The sequence below is a fragment of the Elgaria multicarinata genome, chromosome 11 (genome assembly GCF_023053635.1).
Source record: "Elgaria multicarinata webbii isolate HBS135686 ecotype San Diego chromosome 11, rElgMul1.1.pri, whole genome shotgun sequence".
In the NCBI taxonomy this organism is placed as follows: Eukaryota; Metazoa; Chordata; class Lepidosauria; order Squamata; family Anguidae; genus Elgaria; species Elgaria multicarinata.
Window position 1 is genome coordinate 24,112,319 of NC_086181.1, and position 21,198 is coordinate 24,133,516.

Genomic DNA, 21,198 nt, shown 5'->3' on the forward strand with positions numbered 1-21,198 from the left:
GGAAGAAGGACAGACATAGTGTGCAAATCCCATCTTCTGAGGCCCAGAAGATGTGTTCATCCACATTGGGGATAGGGTAGCAAGCAGTGTAGGGTGATGAGTGTGTAAGCAGACTTGAGATAGGGATCCCATTTGAGGTGTGTTATGCCTGCTCAATTGTTCTCACAAGAAGTTTAGCCAGATGGTTTACCTATGCAGGCATGCATTTTTAAATTCAGTTTCTTACGATATCCCTACCATCAGCACTTTCAGTCAAATAAATCTCAGTATAAATAGGAAAACATATTTTTTTTCATTTTTTCATTCTAATCAGGTGCTCCCTGTTGTTCATCTCAGGCCTCAAGACAATAATGTAGCATTTAGGGAAAAAGATGAAACCCAGTAATCCAGCACTCGAGGACAAGATGGAGAAGATCTCCACAGCCACCACATATTTTCCTTTGGAGCTCAGGTAGGATGGAACAAAGGATAACCACACACTGCAAAACACCAACATGCTGAAAGTGATGAATTTGGCCTCATTGAAACTGTCAGGTAACTTCCTGGCTAAGAAAGCCACAATGAAACTGACAATAGCCAGGGACCCTAGATAGCCCAAGACAAAATAAAACATGAAAGCAGAGCCCTCATTGCATTCCATTATGATTTTCCCATCCAATGAGTGCATGTCCACATCTGGGAATGGAGGAAATGTACATAGCCAAACTGTACAAATGCCTGCTTGAATGAAGGAGCCAGAAAAAGCAATAGAATTGGTCAGTCCTTTCCCCATCGTTTTCCTCATTTTGGATCCTGGTTGGGTAGCCATGAATGCCAGAACTACAGTGATGGTTTTGGCCAAAATGCTGGAAAGAGCCACAGAGAAGACAATGCCAAAAATCATTTGCCGGAGAAGACAGGCTGCCTTTCCAGGTTGTCCAATGAAGAGCAAGGTGCAGAGGAAGCAAAGAAAGAGAGAGATGAGGAGGATGTAAGTGAAGCTCCGGTTGTTGGCTTTGACTATGGGAGTGTCCTTGTGCTTCAGAAAGATTCCAAGCACTCCGGTTGTGATCAAACAGAAAGAAATAGCCACGATAGTCAAGATGACCCCTAACGATTCTTTATAAGAGAGATAGCTTATTACCCTGGGAATGCATTGAGTCTGGTCCTTGTTGGGATATTGGTCATCTAGACATTTGACGCAGGCATCCATGTCTGAAAAAAAGGAATGATCTTTTTCCACCTCCCCAAATAGTGGATAACTTTTATCTCATACTTTCAAGTGTAAGAGTGGGAATGCATATTTTTGTTTTCTTCTGCTGTCAAAACGTGCCTATGGATTATCTTAAGCTTGTGTTCTGGTGCAACTACATTTTGTTTTCTTTGAGACAGGAGATTAGTGATCCAGTTCCTTATCAAGCTATGTATTTATTGGCTGGCATTTTTGTGTCTTTGGTGAAAGTCATTCTTTCTTAGCCTTTTGCCTCTTTTGTAATGTGGAAATAATAATAATAATAATAATAATAATAATAATAATAATAATAATAATAATAATGCTAACCTTACTGGGTTATTGTAAGAGTTATTGTAATAACATATGGAGCACTTCTCACATGCTGAACATTTTGTTGTTGTGGTGGCACAGTTGTTGTTGTTGTTGTTGTTAATAAAATATTGCCATTCTAGATTGGAGAACACTTGAATCTGAGATCCTGTTCTGAAGGCACATAATGGAGACATTTTGCTGAGTCTATAGAGGTCTGGTACAGCACCATGTACATTGATGGTGCTATATAAATAAATAAATAAATAAATAAATAATAATAATAATAATAATGGTCTCTTGTCAGTTAATGTAAGAGGAGTTTTTTCTGGATCAGACAAAAAGTCTGCTTTAGTATCTGTTATGGACAGTATCATTGAGTATCTGATTCCAGAGTTATGATTAACTAGACCTATGAGAGTGTATTATATCAATTGATTTGATTTGATTTGAATTGTATCTTGCCTTTTTGCCATGAAATGGCACTCAGGGCAGCTTATAATCATAGATAAATAAATAAATATCTTCATTAAAATATTTTTTTTAGAAAACCCCCAATAAAAAACACAACAGTAACATAATTAAATCAGCACCCAACCCATCAGACCCACTTACATACAAATACCCTCCTTCAATTAAAAGGTTTTCTCCTGCTAGTGGAAAGATAGCAGAGAGGGAGACAGAAGGAGTTCCACGGCTTCTCCAGTCCTTCTCAGTGGCTGCAGGTAGGCTGTGGAAATCCCTGCTGAGGGACACCCCATTTTGTTTCAGCTGGTGTTCAGTAGGGATGTGCTCCGCTCCGATTAGGAGCGTAGAAGCAGTAGCGGATTGGCCTGCTCCGCCTTACCCAGAGGCGGAGTAGGAGCGGACCGCGGACCCCCTAGAAGCAAGGCGAAGAGAAGCGACCATTTTTCGGAGCTCCGAGTTCAGGCGGAGCGCTCCGGTCGCCATCTTGAAAACATTTCGCCATAGGATTGCATTGCGGCAAATAATCGCGCATAACTACGTTGTTTTTGAAGCTATCATTCTGGAAATTCTTGTGCACAGAGAGTCGTGGATGGGGGTCATTTTGAGACCACTCTCACCTCTCTGCGTGCTGTGGTTCACGTGCAATATTTTTTTAAAAATCGGGTCAACCGCGGGGCTCAAACTGCGTTTCGGCTTTTCGCCCATAGGATTGCATTGAGGGAAAGAATCGGGGATAACTGGGGGGGGGGTTTAAGCTATCGTTCTGAAAATTCTTGTGCACAGAGAGTCGTGGATGGGGGTCATTTTGAGACCACTCTCAACTTTCTGCGTGCTGTGGTTCACATGCAATATTTTTTTAAAAATCGGGTCAACCGCGGGGCTCAAACTGCGTTTCGGCTTTTCGCCCATAGGATTGCATTGAGGGAAAGAATCGGGGATAACTGGGGGGGGGTTTAAGCTATCGTTCTGAAAATTCTTGTGCACAGAGAGTCGTGGATGGGGGTCATTTTGAGACCACTCTCAACTTTCTGCGTGCTGTGGTTCACGTGCAATATTTTTTTAAAAATCGGGTCAACCGCGGGGCTCAAACTGCGTTTCGGCTTTTCGCCCATAGGATTGCATTGAGGGAAAGAATCGGGGATAACTGGGGGGGGGGTTTAAGCTATCGTTCTGAAAATTCTTGTGCACAGAGAGTCGTGGATGGGGGTCATTTTGAGACCACTCTCAACTTTCTGCATCGTACGGGTCGCGGGCTAGACGTTTTTAAAAAATCGGCGGGAAAAATACCTTTTTCAAAGGGCTGAGGGGCAGAGTCAGCTCCCGGTCATGATGATCCCAAAGTTGGAGGAGGGCATAGGCAAAACAGGTAACTTGGGATTCTGGGAAACTTCTCTTTCTTCATCTGAACGGGCTTTCCCCCGTGTTTTTTAACACAGTAGCCCCACCAAATGCACAAACACAACCTGAAATCATATACTAAGCCAAGAATAAGAGATAGAAAAACACAGCACTGCTCCCCACCCTAACCTTGGGGAACAACTGAATCGATGTGGTGCAAGGGGATGAGCTCCCCTAGGGCATCTCATCGTGGACGTGCCCCCACTCTCTCTTGCACTGGAAGGCCATAGAGCCTTCCAAAGAGAGTAAAACGGTGGAGCAATGCCTCTCATGAGTTGAAGTGAATGGTCACTTTTCAGTGGTGGAGCAATGCCTGTTCTGAGTCGAAGTGAGCGTTTTACTTCTTCTCGGAGCTGTGGCTGTCAGTGTCTTGAACTGGCAGCTACTTCCCCCTCCCCCGGGCACGTCCCCCTATTGCTGGTAAAAGACAGATATAGCCTTTTAAAAAAAGTTCTTCTTGTTGTTTATTGAGCAACACTGCTGCTTTTAATTCCACCCCTCCTTTGTTTATTGATTGATTTATTCCATTTTCTATGCATTACTGGCTTATCCTTGGCTCACTTCCTTATGCCCCCAGAAATGCCAGCTGCATGCCTGCCTGCCTTCCCTCCCTCCTCCCCTGCCCACCTCGCAGGGATGTTGTGTGTGGGGTGCCCGATTTTCAAAAATTCGCCAAAAATCAGGGGATGATGGGATTGCTTTGAAACTTGGCATGCGTGTGTATATCCCCATGAGGTGTCATGGTGCCAAACATGAGGTTTCTAACTTGAACAGAAAAAAAGTTGTATAATTTTTTAGCTTTCAATGCAAGCCTATGGGGGGGGGAAAACGGAGCTCCGGATCCGGATCCGGAGCTCCGGGCGGAGCGGAGCGGAAGTGGGCGGAGCGGGAGCGGAGCGGAGCGGCCCGATCCGGAAAATGGCGGATCTGCAAGTGAAGCGGAGCGGGGGGTCTGTGCACACCCCTAGTGTTCAGCCCATTGTGAAGCTGATGATGTTTTATTCTTAGGTGTTTAAAGAAATTTTACCTGCCATCCCTAATTTTTAAACTGTTAATCAAAACACTATAGGTTTAGTCAATTGATACTTTTAAAAAATCCATGATGATATAATATGATGTTATACCTCGTGTTGCTGAGCCCCGTTAAGATATGCATCCATGAGGTAATCATCTTAAAGTTGTAGGCCAATGCTAGGTCTGTAAGTTAACTTTTAAATTAATTAAATTCATTTCTTTTCTCTCTTTCTCTCTCTTACCCCCGACAGATGGCCAGGGCCGCCTTGAAGCCCCTACCATGATTTTCCTTGTTCCACAGAAAATGAATGCTACAACTCCCAGCAAGCCCTTTGCTGTGGTACCCAACTTGCCCAATGGTAGTCCTGCTGCTAAGGCCCAATGGAAGTGAAGTCTGGCCAAGCCAGTCCACACTGCCCTGTGCAATCGGTGCTCATAGATAAGCCGTGAGGGAGCAGGCTAGCAGACGGATGGTTAGCTTGGTTGTTGCCATCAAGCCATGGGCCTGGAGCTGTGCACTCTTTCCCTTCCACTTCTGATGGTGCCTAGTGGCTAAGGCAGCCAGCCCAGGTTCTCTCCCTTCAGGCGCAGAATGGCGAGCCATTTCCAGATGATGTCAGCCAAAGCCCAATAAGTCTTCCCTCCTGCCCAGGGTATGCTGGAAGTTGTAAGCATAAGCCTAGGTCCCTGAATAATGTGTTAATCTTTGAACATTGTCTGAGGTATGGTGGAAGACAACTGGAGAGCAGGCCATCTGTGGCACCCTGGTTATGGTTTTCTTTTTCCCAGGCAAGCTTGCCTTGTGAAACAGACAACTGGAGAGTGGGCCTTGTTAGTTGTAGCACTATGTTTACGGATTTCTTTTTCCCAGGCAAGCTTGCCTTGTAACTGCATTAATGGCTTTCCAGTGCCAAGTGCATTTTTTTTTCTCCCAAGGCCTTTTCATTTGATGAGAGGTCAGGAAAGGTCAGGAAAAGTGAGAGGTCAGGAAAGTGCGAGCTGAGTTAGGATTGAGAAATAATGACCTGGTTTGCACATACTGACCTGGTTTGCTAACCCATGCTTTATTTAAGATCAACCACTCTACATGGTAGTACTATACCTCCCAGCATGCCTTTGGTGGCCCAAACATGCCCTCATCCTCTCAGAAGTGCTTCCCTCCTCTCATTGCCGCTGCTGGTCCTCAATAGGGGATTGAGGCATAGCATCGCCGGGGAGGGGAGATAAGCAGCTGCCAGGGGATGCACCGAGGTCTGGCCAAATCCTGGGACTGTCCTCAGCCTGTCCTCAGCCTGAGCTTCTCACCCACCAAGTACTCCATGAGGAGCCTGTAATGAAGGGCCAGGCCAGCCTGGGCACATACCCCTCCTTCATTGGGCATGTTTCTTGGCATGCAGAGAGTGCCTCCCCTCCCTCCCTCTTTAGGGCAAAGGCCATGTGCGTACTTCCCGTAGATTCTGAGAAAACAGCAATATCGGGATGGAGTGCCTCTGAGCATGTTCAGAGTTAGTCCTCTCAAAGCCACACAGTTGTATCTAGTTATGATTTTAAAACCACACACAGTGGGTGGGAGGAGGCACCACAAATGGACACAGCCCATTTATGTGGGTTGTTTCCTTTTATGTGGAATTGGGTTTACTACTCAAAAATGACCTTATGAGTCTGGGTTGTGAAAGGCACACAGTCATCATCTGCCCAAGCATCACAATGACCACCAATGGCCAGTAGGTCTGGCCTCCCATCCAAGGCATGCTAGGAGTTCTGCCCAAGGCATGAAGGGAGTTGTAGGCATAAACCTAGTTTTTTAAATTAAATTCTTAAACAGAATTTCCCTGTGGCAGTAGGTTCAAGAAAACTGAACATTTTATTATATGCAGACGATATGGTATTATTATCAGAAAACCTAGTGGGTATGCGAAGATCACTCAAAGCATTTGGTGAGATTTGTAGGAAGGAATTACTAACCATTAACTATCAGAAGACAAAAGTAATGGTTTTCGGGAGAAGCCCACAAATACATAAATGGACATTAAATGGACACCGTCTGGAACAAACAAATAAATTTAACTATTTAGGTATATTTTTTAAACAAAATGGTGCATGGACGAATCATATGGAGGCAATAAAACTGAAAGCAAATAGATCAATGCAGACAGTGTTAACATTCGCCAGAATAAGAGGAGGACAAATGATAGCCCCAGCATGTAAAGTTTTTGAGGCAAAGGTTTTGCAGCAGTTATTCTATGGGGCAGAAATTTGGGCCAACGATAATATAAAGCAACTTGAGGTGGTCCAAAATAAATTCCTACGGATATTGTTGGGTCTTCCCCCTGACACACCCATTTGTTATATGAGGGCGGAAGTTGGGATGCTCCCAATAGAATATACCATCTGGAGAAACATGTTTTTTTATTACCTCAAAATGAAAACATCAACAAATAACCTAGTTAAGCTGGTAGTGAAAGAACAGAGAAAATACCCCTCACATGGCAACTGGATAGAAAGGTGTGAAGCCAAGCTAAGACAATTCGGAATAGATCCTAAAACGATATTAGAAGGAAATATAGATCAACAACGCATGGTGAATAGACAAACATTGAGGAATTATTTTGGTAAGCTTGATATTAATGCAATTAAAGCTTCCAAATTCTCCAATATTTATCCTTTCATAAAATTAAAGCATAGAGAAGAAAAATACCTAACTGAAATTACGAATCCAGTCTTGCGTAAAGCTCTTACAAGCCTGAGAATGCAGACCATGCAGACAAATTTTAGAGAAGGAAGATTTAATAATATACCCAGAGATCAAAGAATTTGCTGTTGTGGAGAACAAGAGGTGGAGGACTCTGTTCACTATATATTATACTGTAGATTATACAATAGCCCTAGGAATAAATATTTAGCTAGGTATTTGGCCCCTATGGTGCATTTAACAGACCAAGCGAAATTAGGCTATCTACTAACGGCAGAGAAATCGACCCTACTGAATTTGGCCTATTTTGCAGTAAGAGCTGCAAAAATTAGGAAGGAACACGTTCAGGTGGATGATTGTAAATAATAGATATACCATAGATATACAGAGTACAATGAGAAATTAGGATGTGTTTACTGTAGAAGATGTGTGCTGATGGGAGTAATTGCTGTATAGAGCTCGGCTCATTTTAATTTTTTTTTATGTAATAATGTGTGATAATATGTGTTCGGCTAAAACCCATTCAGGGTAGCCATGAATAAAATGTATTATTTATTATTAAATTAAATTCTTTAAAATACGTACAACTCCAAATTCAGTGTTTTTAGATTTTTCTGGCATACTGTATAATCAGATCTATCAGCATGCCAAATTTCAAGTTTCTAACTCATCTGGAAGTGGGTAAACATTTTTGGTCATACATCAGACACACATACTTCCACTTTATAGGTAAAGATACACACACACACACACTTTACATATCTCTTTATGTTATGCCTCCTACTATTCTGGTGAGAAATCATCCCTTCTGGACATGGAGCACAGTCATAGCAGCAAAATTTCTCTCCTTCCCTCTTTTTCTTGCTGTAGCCAGGATAGCAGTTGTCATTACACACAGAAAGAGGCAGCACCTGTACAGAAGCATGGAGGAAGACTAACAATAAGAACCTGTGTCTTCAGAAAGTCTATACTGTCAATAGTGGGCAGTTGGCAGTGATTGAGTGAGGATTTAGAGATGGCCAGCAAATATCTCCAGAGATGGGTTTGGAAGGGAATGTCATTAACAATTTATGCCTGCCTCAAACTTGGGGCAATCTCTACAAGCCACAAAATTCTCTTTCATCTTGAAAAGAGAGAGAGAGAGAGAGAGAGAGAGAGAGAGAGAGAGAGAGAGAGAGAGATGACTACCTTTTCTGGTGAAAGAAATCTTTGCACAGACAGGACAATGGCATCTTTGAGGCTAGCCAATCAAGGTCTTTTTTCAGCCTGGGTCAAGAGCTGTGCATGCATATTATCCCCGTGCACTTGGGCTTCAGATAGGGAAACAGACAGTGCTGCTCTTCACACACCTGGTTTCAACACCGCAAATAGTTCATTTAGAGTTCTGATTGGTTCTGATTGAAACTTAGAGTGGACTCACAGTCCTAGTGACATTGGAGTCACCAACCTCCACTGGTGGAATTCAATAAGGTGTTTTCAAAAGCACTGGAATTGGCATATGTGCAGCAGAGTTATGTGGGCAGGAGTTTGGGGCACTCATACAAGGCCCCCTCGTACAATGAGCATGCCCCTCCCCAAATGTAGCAGGGTTGGTTTACCATGTTATGAAGTACGTGACATCTCAATGAACAGTTAGGTGTAAAATTGTATCTGCAGCTTTGGCTCACCTGATTAAAGCTTTTATGCCACACAATTTGGTCATCATTAATGGTTAACCTTTTGCCGGGAGAAGTTTGGGGATCCAGTCTTCCAACTTTTACTCTAACCACTGAGCCATTGGGAAACATTAACCAGTTTGTAACATCAAAGCCTGTAACTAATGCTCCTTTGGCATCAAAGCGCACAGTTTCTCCAGCACTGTTATTGAACAAGGTGCTTCTTAGAAAGTGATGGAGCTAGATTGAAAGAAAACATGAACAAAGGGACGACTAAGTCTTGATATTATTGCAGTGAGCTTCAGAAAGTCCTTTCTCTGATGTATTTTGATTGAGTTGATTTTGCCTGAGATAACAACAGTGTTTTAAGGAAGTTCTATCACATTGTCCTGCATGGAACATTCCTCTCATAACATTTTGTCTATCTTACAGTTATTACTGTTGTTTCAAAACCATTAATTAGTAATTAGAACACCACTGCTCAGGGTTTTTCCATTCATTAAAGCTGTATTTTCAGGAAAGGGTATTTATATTTTCCTAATTGCTATTAGTAGTAGCAATTTTTATCTATAATATTTAGCAAGTCATGTTTGGGGCAAATATTTAGTATAGTTCCAATAGAAACACCCCTTCCTGAAAACACAGCAGTATTCAATGTGTGTGTGTGTGCACACACACGTGCATCATTTATAAGGAAAGTTCCCATCTATGAACATGAAGAAAAAGTATCTACAAGCCTTGTAAACAGATTTATATCAATTATACATAAAAAGTCTAAATTATTACCCAGGAGCCAACAGCAGAAATTAATGTTATGAAACCTGTGAACAAATATTCATTTGCCTATTCCAACACTCTCCTCAAAGGGAATGAGGAGGAATTGTTGTTTTTAAATGGATACTGTTGTTTTTATACTGCTTTTTTATGTTTTTTAAAATTTTGTATACTTTTAATGTTTACTATTTTTAATTGTTGTAAACCGCCCAGAGAGCTTCGGCTGTGGGGCGGTATATAAATGTAATAAAATAAATAATAATTAAATAATGAGAAAGTAAAGCTCTCCTAAGACATTTTTAAAAGCCATTTAAGTCCAGGTGTATGAAAGAGGAAACTGGATGAGGGCTAATAAACTGAGACTCAATCCAGACAAGATGGAGGTACTGTTAGCGGGTGGTTCATCTGTCCAGTGAGGTGATGTTTGCCCTGTTCTGGACGGGGTAGCACTCTCCCTAAAGGATCGGGTCCGTAGTTTGTGTGTGTGGGGGTGCTCATGGATCCAGAACTGTCACTTGAGGCACAGGTGAACTCAGTGGCAAAGAGCACCTTTTATCAGCTTAGGTTGATATACCAACTACGCCCTTATCTGGACAGAGATAGCCTAGCTACAGCAATGCGTTATACGTAGGGCTGCCTTTGAAAACGGTCTGGAAACTTCAGCTGGTACAAAACAGGGCAGCCCGTTTGCTAACAGGGACTGGCCAGTGAGACCACATTATGCCAGTCCTTTTACAACTTCATTGGCTGCCAGTCCAGGTCCAGGCCCGATTCAAAGTGCTGGTATTAACATTCAAAGCTCTAAACAGTTTGGAGCCAGGTTATTTGAAGGAACGTCTCCTCCATATGCACCTGCCCGGACTTTAAGATCATCTACAGGGGCCCTTCTCCGTGAGCCTCTGCCAAAGGAAGTGAGGCAGGTGGCTACTAGGAGGAGGGCTTTTTCCGCTGTGGCACCCCGGTTGTGGAATGAGCTCCCTAGAGAGGTCCGCCTGGCGCCTACACTGTACTCCTTTCGTCGCCAGCTGAAGACCTTTTTATTCTCTCAGTATTTTAACACTTAATTTTAACTTAAATTTAAATTTTAATTTTTTTAAAAAAATTTAAACTTAAATTTTAGTGTTCTAATTCTGTATTTTAATTTTATATCAATTTCTACTGCGTGGTTTTATCCTGGTTGTGCTTTTTATACTTTATTTTGTATTTGTGTTTTTAGACTGTTGGTTGTTCTATTATGGTTTTAATTTTTGTGAACCGCCCAGAGAGCTTCGGCTATTGGGCAGTATAAAAATGTAATAAATAAAAAAATAAAAGGCAGGAGCCACACCAAGCAGGATATAGTACTATGAAATTAGTATATGTTATGTGTCTTATGATCCCCAACAGTTGTCAGCACACTTCAATACTGCTATAAAGCAGTAGTGTGGCTCCTGCCTTTTATATGCTGCTTTCATAGTGCTATATCCTGCTTGGTGTAGATCTGGCCTAAGTCTAGCTGATGAGCCATCTCTCACTTAATCCAAATTATTGTTTCTTCTTCATGGCTTCTGTGGCCGTAACTAGACCTAAGGTTTATCCCAGGATTGTCCTGGAGTCAAACCTGTTCATCTAAGTGCCACACAGGGCATCCAGCGCTCAGGCAGGGACGAACCTGGGATGATCCTGGGATAAACCTTAGGTCTAGCTACGGCCTGTGACTCACATATGGATTATGCGCCTTCACAGAATAGTTGTTTTGGAACATTCCAAAGTTGAGCAGACTTTTAGGCAGGAGATCTGCTCACTTGTAGTCTTGCAAATTTTACACTTGTTAAATCCCCGGAAGGGAAGGAGCATCTGCATTTTCCCTTAAAACTATGTATATTTATGGTATATATTATATCATTTGCCAGCTATGTTTTACGGGATTAGACTGCATGGTAATTATACAGAGAGCTTATCTTTTTAAGGGATGAAGAGTTTAATTCAGTTGACTTGCCCCTTTCGGAGTTGGCCTAATGGGCAATACATCTCAACTGAATTGTTTTTGGTTAATAACATATAAGCATAAATTTCTTCGATGTGGCTATTACCTTGGCATGAACAGCAAGCAAACTATGTGCTCTAAGGCATGACCAACTATTCCTAATTTTTTTACAGGGATAAAATAGTAGTACTCCCAGATTTCTCCTTTCTCCCAAAGCTTGCCGCATAATGCCACTTAAATCAGGATATTGTACTACCAACTTACCTTCCTCAACTGACCTTCCCAGTGGAGGTCAAGTTTCTTTCCCTAGACGTCAGAAAGACATTTTCATTCTACATTCATAGCACACCATCCTTTAGGGACTCTACCAACTTATACATCTGCCACTCAGGACCCAAAAAGGGTTAACCAATGTAATCACAATGCTTCACCAAGTTGGTGGTTTTTCATGCACAACCCCACCTCCTACTAGTACTAGAACACTTGTACCCTGGAGGAGAAGACTATCAATGGCTGCTGCCCATGATGGATATGTGCTACCTCCAGTATCAGAGTCAGAAAGCCTGTGTGCACCAGTTGCTGGGGAACATGAGTGAGAGTGTGCTGTTGTACCATGTCCTGCTATGTTGGTCCCTGGCCGACAGCTGTTGGGCACTGTGTGAACAGAGTGCTGGACTACATGGACCCTTGGTTTGATCTAGCATGTCACTTCCTATGTTATTATTATTAGAGTCATAACATCTTTTGCTGCTTTCTCCTGCTTTCACAACTGCGTAGAGGTACTTACTACCTGGGCGTAGCCTTCTACCTTCATTGAACAGAACCACCTGCATATCAGAGCTTGTGCCAACATGGCTTTTTGCAGAGTGCTTCTTTCTTCAATTCTGGTGTGACATCTTCCTCTTGCTTTTCAGAGCATCATCAGACAGTGGCTATTCACATTTCCCTACCATCGCTATGGCCTCCTGCTAATGTCCTACAATAGTGACAGTCCCTTTACAAGGGACAGAGAAACAGGAAGCAGCAGTGACCACGTGGCCCATTCAGGGGGCATTTTTATCATGCCACTTTTCTTGCACACAGCAGGAAATGGTGGCATGTTCCATTTTGAAAGCTGGATTAAAAGGGATCTATTTTGTGATGGATTAATGAGCAGAAGGAGTGGGAGGTGTGCAGGAGGTGGACAACGATGTTTGAAGGATGCACAAACATCTGTAAATGGGCAGTGGCAGCATGTGATAAAACACTCATCTGATGATGCCCACAGAGAGCATGAAGAAAGTCAGGCTGCTTACATGTAACAGTGGTTCTTTGAGTGGTTATCTGTGAGCTCACACAACGCACCTCATTCATACATTGATGGCTGGCCTTCTTTATTCCTGTGTTGCAGTAGACTCGGAACTGAGAGGCTAAAACTCTGCTTAGCTCTAGAGTACTCTGAATGACAATTCTGCACAGGTACATAACCCATATGTGTCAGAGTTCATTATTATTCCCATCTCCCCAAAGGATCTTCAAGTTTGGCAGAAAGCTTTTAAAAAATAAATCTACATTTGTGCAGGTGGATCTCCCTGCTGAATTCCATGACCAAGATACAATCATACCTACCATAGTGAGAGAGAAGACCCAGTTTCAATTAGTTTCTTTACAATCCAGCTAATGTGTTAATGTTTGGTTTACAAGAAGAATACATCTTCTAGATTACATTCCAAACAGAAAGGCCATTCATAACTGAAAACCTGGATAACTCTTTTCTCTATGGGGAGATTTTAATTATTTACTATTTATTATTGCATTTTTATACCGCCCAATAGCTGAAGCTCTCTGGGCAGTTTGCAAAAATTAAAACCATTATATTTCTAGCTATCATTTCCCTCCATTTTGCACAATGTCGGTGCCTGATTTTGTATAATAATTTTGAAAATCATTATTTTAAAATGGGTTTGATCAGGACTTAGTGATGCTTGAAGTAGAGCAATTGAGAGCAATGGTCCTATGGATTTCGCTTAGTCTAACCTAAGTCTGAATCCAATCCACTGAGGCTGATGCTATTAATTTTTATTTGCAAAAACAAATGTTTTGCTGGCAATGTTTTGTACAAATGTTAAATTCTGTTTAGCTCTGGATCATATGCTAACCTACTTTTTAAAAAAAGTTAGTGAAATTACCTGCCATGGCTCCACATTCTGAATAGCCAGTCTCTCTCTTTCTGCTAATCTTTTGTGTTTGGATCTGGATTTGTATACAGCATGCAAAGCATGTGCCACAGCATAGACAGCATTGTAGACATTGTAGCTGTGGCCGGTCATCTTCATTTCAAACAAAGTTCCAGGAAGAGTCTCCAGCTTCTCCTCTTCACTGCAGTTTTTCTTGTTCTCCTCCATGACAGTAGACATCTTTAGTGAACAGTTGAATGCCTGTTCCCAGAAGTCTTTGATGAAACCATCTCCTTTGGCCCAGGAAGGTCTTATCATCTGGACAAATTTTTGGAATCCTAAGGGCTGATTTGAGTGAACAGTGAAGGTTATGGAACCATGGAAGGTTTGCATATCCCAAACCTTAAAGATAGTTAGTGTTTCAAAATCCCAGTGAGATGTAACTATCCACACTTTACCTAGAGGGTTCACTGACAAGAAGGGTACTAGAAACATTAAAACTTGAAAGGATGGAGGTTCTCCATATACAAAAAATACATTGGCTTTGCTCACAAAAATGATTTCATAATTTCCCCACTGCTGCATAATCACATCTATCATCTTATCCACATAATCCAGTTGTGGTATTCTGATTATAAATGCATAGCAAATGCCATTTTGGGAAAGCATTGGCACAATTGTCTGTAAAAACCTGTTCCCTTTGTCATCATCCACAGCTATTAGCCCAATCCATATCCATCTGAAATGCTGAAGTAGCCGCACCACTCCCATGTACTGTTGTACTTCATTTGGGACCATCTGGTACAAAAACGGGAAGAGGGATTTGGCACCTTGTGCTGGCAAAAATGATCCATAGGTGAGCTGCATGGAATTATATTTAAGATTATAAGAGAATCCAAAATCATAGAAACATAGAATTGTATGTTGGCCTTCTAGTCCAACTAAACCCTGTGTGATGAGGGCAATTTAGAATTGATGATCCTCTTACAAACAACTGCACAAACTCTGCTTGAAAGATCTCTAGTAAGGAAACCCACCCCCCACAAACACAATAGGTTCCATTGTTCAAATGCGTTTACCATAGGCATTCCTTAATGTAATCAAGTCCTTTCCTCTAATGAGCTCAGCCATAAAGTTGAGATCAAAATGCTTAACCAACATGGCTTAGCTTGTCATCTGAACAGGATCAATGAGTTCAATTTTTTGCAAAGTGTGTATTATAGGTGCCACAGTAGTAGGGTGACCATATGAAAAGGAGGACAGGGCTCCTGTATCTTTAAAGTTGTATAGAAAAGGGAATTTCAGCAGGTGTCAGTCGTATGCATGTAGCACCTGGTGAAATTTTGTCTTCATCATAACAGTTAAAGCTGCAGGAGTCCTGCCCCATTGACCAGATACAAAAGAGAGGAGGGTGTCTGCAGCTTTAACTATTGTGATGGAGAGGGAATTTCACTGATGCTGTATGCATACAAATGACACCTGCTGAAAATCCCTTTCCTCTACAACTGTTAAAGATACAGGAGCCCTGTCCTCCTTTTCATATGGTCACCCTACACAGTAGTGGCATCTATGTTAAGGCCTGTCTGTAAACTGAAATTCCTCTATGTTAAACGAACTGCAGACCATCTTCATTTGTGCATAGCCTTAAAAGTCAGCATCAAGAACTGTACTTAATATACTGCATTTGGTCTGGCTGCTTGGTGTAGATCGGGCCAAAGCCTTGAAAGCCATGGTTGTATTAATGCAGCCTAAAATTGAATTACAGTGCAATCCTATGCATATTTACTCACAAGTAAAATTCACTGACATTCAGTGGGCCTTACTCTTAGGAAAGTGTGTTCCAGATTGCAGCTTTAGGCTTTTTTATACCCCACTGCATAACAGTACGGACCATAGTATTGAAATCCTTTTCATGTACTACTGTCAAACCATGGATCCCTCATCTTACAGCAGTGCATTTTTCTTTTCTTTTTTAAATCTCAAGGCGTAACTTTGAATTTATTTTGTTGAATTCATTTTCCCCCAGGGCAGTTTTCCACTCTATTAAGGTCATTTTGAATGTTACTGCTGTTTTCTGGAGTGTTAACCAACCCTCCTTGCTTGTGTCAACTGCAAGTTTGATAAGGATTCCATCCATCCATTCATCTAAATCAATGATGAAAATACTGAAGATCACAGGCACAATACAGATTCCTGTGTGAAAATCTCCTTCCAATTTCCAGAAGAGCCATTTTGGGGATATAGTTTTCTAAAGAGCAGTGAATCACAATAATTGTATTATCACCTTGCCTGCACTTAAGTAGTTTGCTAATTAAAAGATCACAGAGCAATATGACAATGCTTTGCTGAAATGAAGATGTTGATTCATACTTGTGAAGTCTCCCTACCTCCATGCATGATGCTTACCTGTGGAGTCTTATAGCTTGCAGAAATGATGTCCATATTGGTAGAAGTTTCAGAGATGCAACCTCCAATGAGAGCTACCATACCTTTCTGGTTGTGACACTTGAAGTTGGGGACAAACCTATGTTGTGTGGAAAGCAGGTTCAGGGTGGCCTTAGAGGTTATCCTTGCTGCATAGTAGCTATTGAGGATGCAGAACCCCAGAGAGAGATTAGGTAAGATTCTTGGATTCTCATTGATCTCTTTGACAGCAAATGCCAAGGCCAGGACATGCTGGTAGTTCTTAGGCACTGAACTGGAATAAGAGGTACAGGCTCTTTAATCAAGAAACAATGACAACATGCATTTGTACCCTTCATCATCAATTACCTCCATACTTTCAGAATTGAAATATAGCTTAAATTCAGCTAAAACACTGAAGAAAATAAAAGGGGTAAGTAAAAACAGTTAGACCTCTAAAACAGCTATTTCTCCCATGAAGAGCTAAGTGCTCAAAATGTTTAGGAATCACACTAACAGTGCCATGCATTTATTGGAGTTGGCTCATTTCAATACACACAACAATAAGAAAACCAACAAAACAAGCAAATAGACCGCATGTAAGCTATGATGTGCTTATTAACTTTTGATAAAGCAAGCTTTAAGAAGATTGGGCTCATGGATCAAGACTCAGAATGTGCTCTTTGTTGAGAATCTGTGTACCACAGCTTCAGTGAAGCAATAAATATATAAGACATGAAGTAAGTTCAAGCAACTGCTCACTGATCGTGTATATTATCTGATGTCAGAAACACATTAATGCAATTGAAGTGCATCTATCACATAGATATGAAATGTGAGAAAATATTATGAGTCAACAGTAGGGGAGGCATAACAAGCTCAGTAAACTTTCCTGGGCAAGGTGCTTGAGCGGGTGGTTGCAGGACAACTCCAGGCACTCTTGAATGAAACGGATTATCTAGATCCATTTCAATCGGGTTTCAGGCCTGGTTTTGGAACGGAAACTGCCTTGGTCGCCCTGTGGGATGACCTCTGTCGGGAGAGAGACAGGGGGAGTGCGACCCTGTTGATTCTCCTGGACCTCTCAGCGGCCTTCGATACCATCGACCATGGTATCCTTCTGGATAGGTTGTCTGAGCTGAGAGTTGGAGGTACTGCGTTGCAGTGGTTCCGCTCCTACTTGGATGGCCGATTCCAGAAGGTGGTGCTGGGGGATTATTGCTCTGTGCCGTGGCTCCTAAGCCATGGGGTTCCACAGGGCTCTCTCTTATCCCCTATGCTGTTTAACATATACATGAAGCCGCTGGGGGAGGTTATCCGGAGATGTGGACTGAGGTGTCATCAATATGCGGATGATACCCAGCTCTACCTTTCCTCTTCATCAAACCCAGGTGAGGCAGTGACTGTTCTGAACCAGTGCCTGAGCACGGTAATGGACTGGATGAGGGCTAACAAACTGAGACTCAATCCAGACAAGACGGAGGTACTGTTAGCAGGTGGTTCATCTGTCCGGCGAGGTGATGTTTGCCCTGTCCTGGACGGGGTTGCATTCTCCCTAAAGGATCGGGTCCGTAGTTTGGGGGTGCTCTTGGATCCAGAACTGTCACTTGAGGCACAGGTGAACTCGGTGGCAAAGAGCACCTTTTATCAGCTTAGGTTGATATACCAACTACGCCCTTATCTGGACAGAGATAGCCTAGCTACAGTTATCCATGCTCTGATAACCTCTCGCTTGGATTACTGCAATGCGTTATACGTGGGGCTGCCTTTGAAAACGGTCCGGAAGCTTCAGCTGGTACAAAATAGGGCAGCCCATTTACTAGCAGGGACTGGCCGACGAGATCACATTATGCCAGTCCTTTTCCAGCTTCATTGGCTGCCAGTCCAGGTCCGAGCCCAATTCAAAGTGCTGGTATTGACATTTAAAGCCCTAAACGGTTTGGGGCCAGGTTATCTGAAGGAACGCCTCCTCCCATATGTACCTACCCGGATCTTAAGATCATCTACAGGGGCCCTTCTCCGTGAGCCCCTGCCAAAGGAAGTGAGGCAGGTGGCTACTAGGAGGAGGGCTTTCTCCGCTGTGGCACCCCGGTTGTGGAACGAGCTCCCCAGAGAGGTCCGCCTGGAGCCTACACTGTACTGCTTTCGTCACCAGCTGAAGACTTTTTATTCACTCAGTATTTTAACACTTAATTTTAACTTAAATTTAAATTTTACTGTTTTAACTCTGTATTTTAATCTTATAATCAACTTTTCTGTGTGGTTTTATCCTGGTTGCGCTTTTTATACTGTATTTTGTAATTGTGTTTTTAACCTGTTGGATGTTTTTTGTGGTTTTAATTTTTGTGAACCGCCCAGAGAGCTTCGGCTATTGGGCGGTATAAAAATGTAACAAATAAATAAATAAATAAATAAACTCAGCAACATTTGAAGTCAATATTCCAGATGTGTCAGAACAGGGAATCGTACCAAAGCCCAATTCACATGCTATTTTTATTTTTAAATAAATGAATATCCTTACAATATTTTACTTATCAAATGTTGTGAACATGTAGAGACAAGATTGTGCCTCCAAGTGCCTGCATCATGCACAGTATCTGGTGAGTGACTCAGATTGATTGTGGGTTCCTCTCCAATGTGCTTTACATTTCAACCAAAAAAACCAGGTTTGTCCTTGTGTAAAATGGACATAACCTGGGCAAATTACTGGGACAAAAATAATGGGGAAAATGAAGCACGGTGATATTCCTAAAATAAAACAACATGAAATGACAAATCAAAAAAGAAGAGGACTGGAAATGCATACGTGCGGGCAGAGACAAATACTGACAGGGAATGAGAAGTGGAATGGCCAAAACAACATCACAGCACATTCCATTATATGGTTCTTCAGCAGAAACCTTAAACCTTCCTTCTCCAGCCTTGTACCCTCTATATGGTTTGATTTCAATGCCCACCAACTCTAGCCAATTGTTAGGAATGCTGGCAGTCGTAGCATAAAATAACTGGAAGATACCTGGACAGAGAAAGCTGCCTAGAAAAATTCACAGGATCCATTCATTCGCTAGAGAGGAAACCTCACTTGGCAGAGGGAAAACCATAAACAAGCCATAATGTTGCTAGAATGCAACTTTTCTCACATCCACAAGTAAATAAATGTAATGTTTTATTTACTGAAACACAGCAATACATTCTCTTTTATTGTAATCTGAACACAATATATTCAGAAAAAAACAAACAGAAAAAGAAATGATGCCTTACAATGATTCATCATGCAACATCTGTGCAGGCTGTTCCTTGAAAGAGAAAATATTATAGAGGAAGAAGACCTGAGAAACAATCCCACCGATGTCAAGGTCACCTGGCTGGTAAAATTTATGAGGAATTGGGAGGGGATCATCAGATGCGGTGCAATTAATAGAATGTGTCTTGCACTCACTGTGGCAGAGCAGGAGAAGGAGTAACATCAACATGATCATCCTGTTGAGAAAACATCTTCACCAAAATTGAACTCCCATGTTTCCATTGACAGCTTTCTATGCATCTGTATTACGAGTTTTGCTACAGCTTCCCTTCAATTGTCGATGGGCCCATTGCTATACCAATTTCTTGCTTGGTCTGATAGTCAACTATAATCTTATTGATGTCTCTGTGCCCAGCAGTGTCCCTGAACTGTATAATCCCTTTATTTCCTCATTTTATCTGTTAAGTGTGAGTAACAATTACAAATTTTCTTTCCTTTTTAAAATCATTATATATATAGTTGTTCAGTCATAGGTAACAATAACTTTGCACAGGTGTTCAAAGAAAAAGTGAAAATTCAGGAATCCTGCCCCCCTTTTTAGAAGTACATGTATAATAATTTTCAAAAATAGTGATGATGGATGAGGGAAGCTTATAGCAAATATGAAGAGTGACACATCTATTTGCTCAAGAATGCAAGGTTCGTGATATTATAGTCAGGCAGTTAATTCATAAGGTCCTATATTTCAGAGGAAGAAACCAGGGAAAAAAAAGGTGAATTGGGCAAGGAGAAGGCTTGACAAAGAAAGGTACTCACACTTTATTTTTTTGATTAAAAAGTCATGGTATAATCAGATGTTGGAAACATACCTAAATATAACTATAAAATCGAATTGAGCATACAAACGAATGAGGGAAACGTTCCTATGCCTAAACTGAGGTCTGAAAAATGTGTAGATTTATAGCTTTTGCAGATAATGATGGTTGATCTTGCCTTCAGGATATGGAATGGAAACCAATAATTTAGTCAATTATATGGGAGATTATCGCTTCCCTAGTGTCCTGTAAGCCTTTGAGGTTGCATCATGCATAATGGAACTGCAAGAGTTATTTTCCTGAATCCTACACTTATTAGTTTCTTCCTTGAGGGGTAAACTGAAGAAAGTGGCACAGAGACCGGGGTACCTCAGCCCAGAGCTAGATTGAAATTCAGTTATAAATATAGAGTTACAGCACGGGAACTTGTTGTTATGCTTTACCATGCTAATGTGCAACTCTATCATGTGATCACTTCCAATTCATTTTGACATGTTTATGGTTTTCAAGGGTGTCTTATTATATTGCTTTTAAAAGTATTTCTGAATCGAGTATTATGGTTTACAGTCATGAAAGGAAAGGTCTGTGCCCCAAAGAGTATTCAATCAGAACTATTAGTGACACTGTGTGTGTGTTTGTGTGTGTGTGTGATTAACAGAATTTAATGGGCCTAGACTTTCATGGCCAATGTAACACAGTGCTACTGTTCACTGTTCTGTAAAGTTTCCAGCTTTCCTATCCCCATTGGCCAATATCCTTTTGGCTGGAGATGGCAGATGCCTTCTTGGTCATGGGAGGCACCAAACAACCAGTGGGTGCACAGGGTGGCCCCACAGACACAGATGGGGCCATGCACACTGTCTTTCTTCTAGCCTCCCCCCCCATTGGGTTTCCTCTTTGTGCACTGTGGAAATCTAAGTAGACTGTGCCTTCAGGAAAAGTGCAGCCCAATCCTGCATCCCCAGTGCACAATTTTTCATCTCAAGTGAACAGACAGCCTAACTAAATGTTACATAGTCTGTAGCTTGGATGAATCTTATCTGTTACTGGGCCTGTTCAGAGAGCACACTAAGCCATGGTTAGGCTACTAA

General features: G+C 41.8%; 1 protein-coding gene across 1 annotated transcript; it reads right to left on the reverse strand.

Annotated features, from left to right (window-relative positions):
* Positions 1 to 292: 292 nt before the first annotated feature.
* Positions 293 to 16,132, reverse strand: LOC134405504 (vomeronasal type-2 receptor 26-like). Its single transcript, XM_063136748.1, has 6 exons — positions 16,052 to 16,132; positions 13,658 to 14,506; positions 11,754 to 11,795; positions 8,762 to 8,989; positions 7,879 to 8,005; positions 293 to 1,194 (listed from the first exon to the last, which is right to left on the reverse strand). The coding sequence occupies exons 1-6, from the start codon at positions 16,130 to 16,132 to the stop codon at positions 293 to 295; spliced, it is 2,229 nt and encodes a 742-aa protein (XP_062992818.1).
* Between the last annotated feature and the right edge of the window lie 5,066 nt (positions 16,133 to 21,198).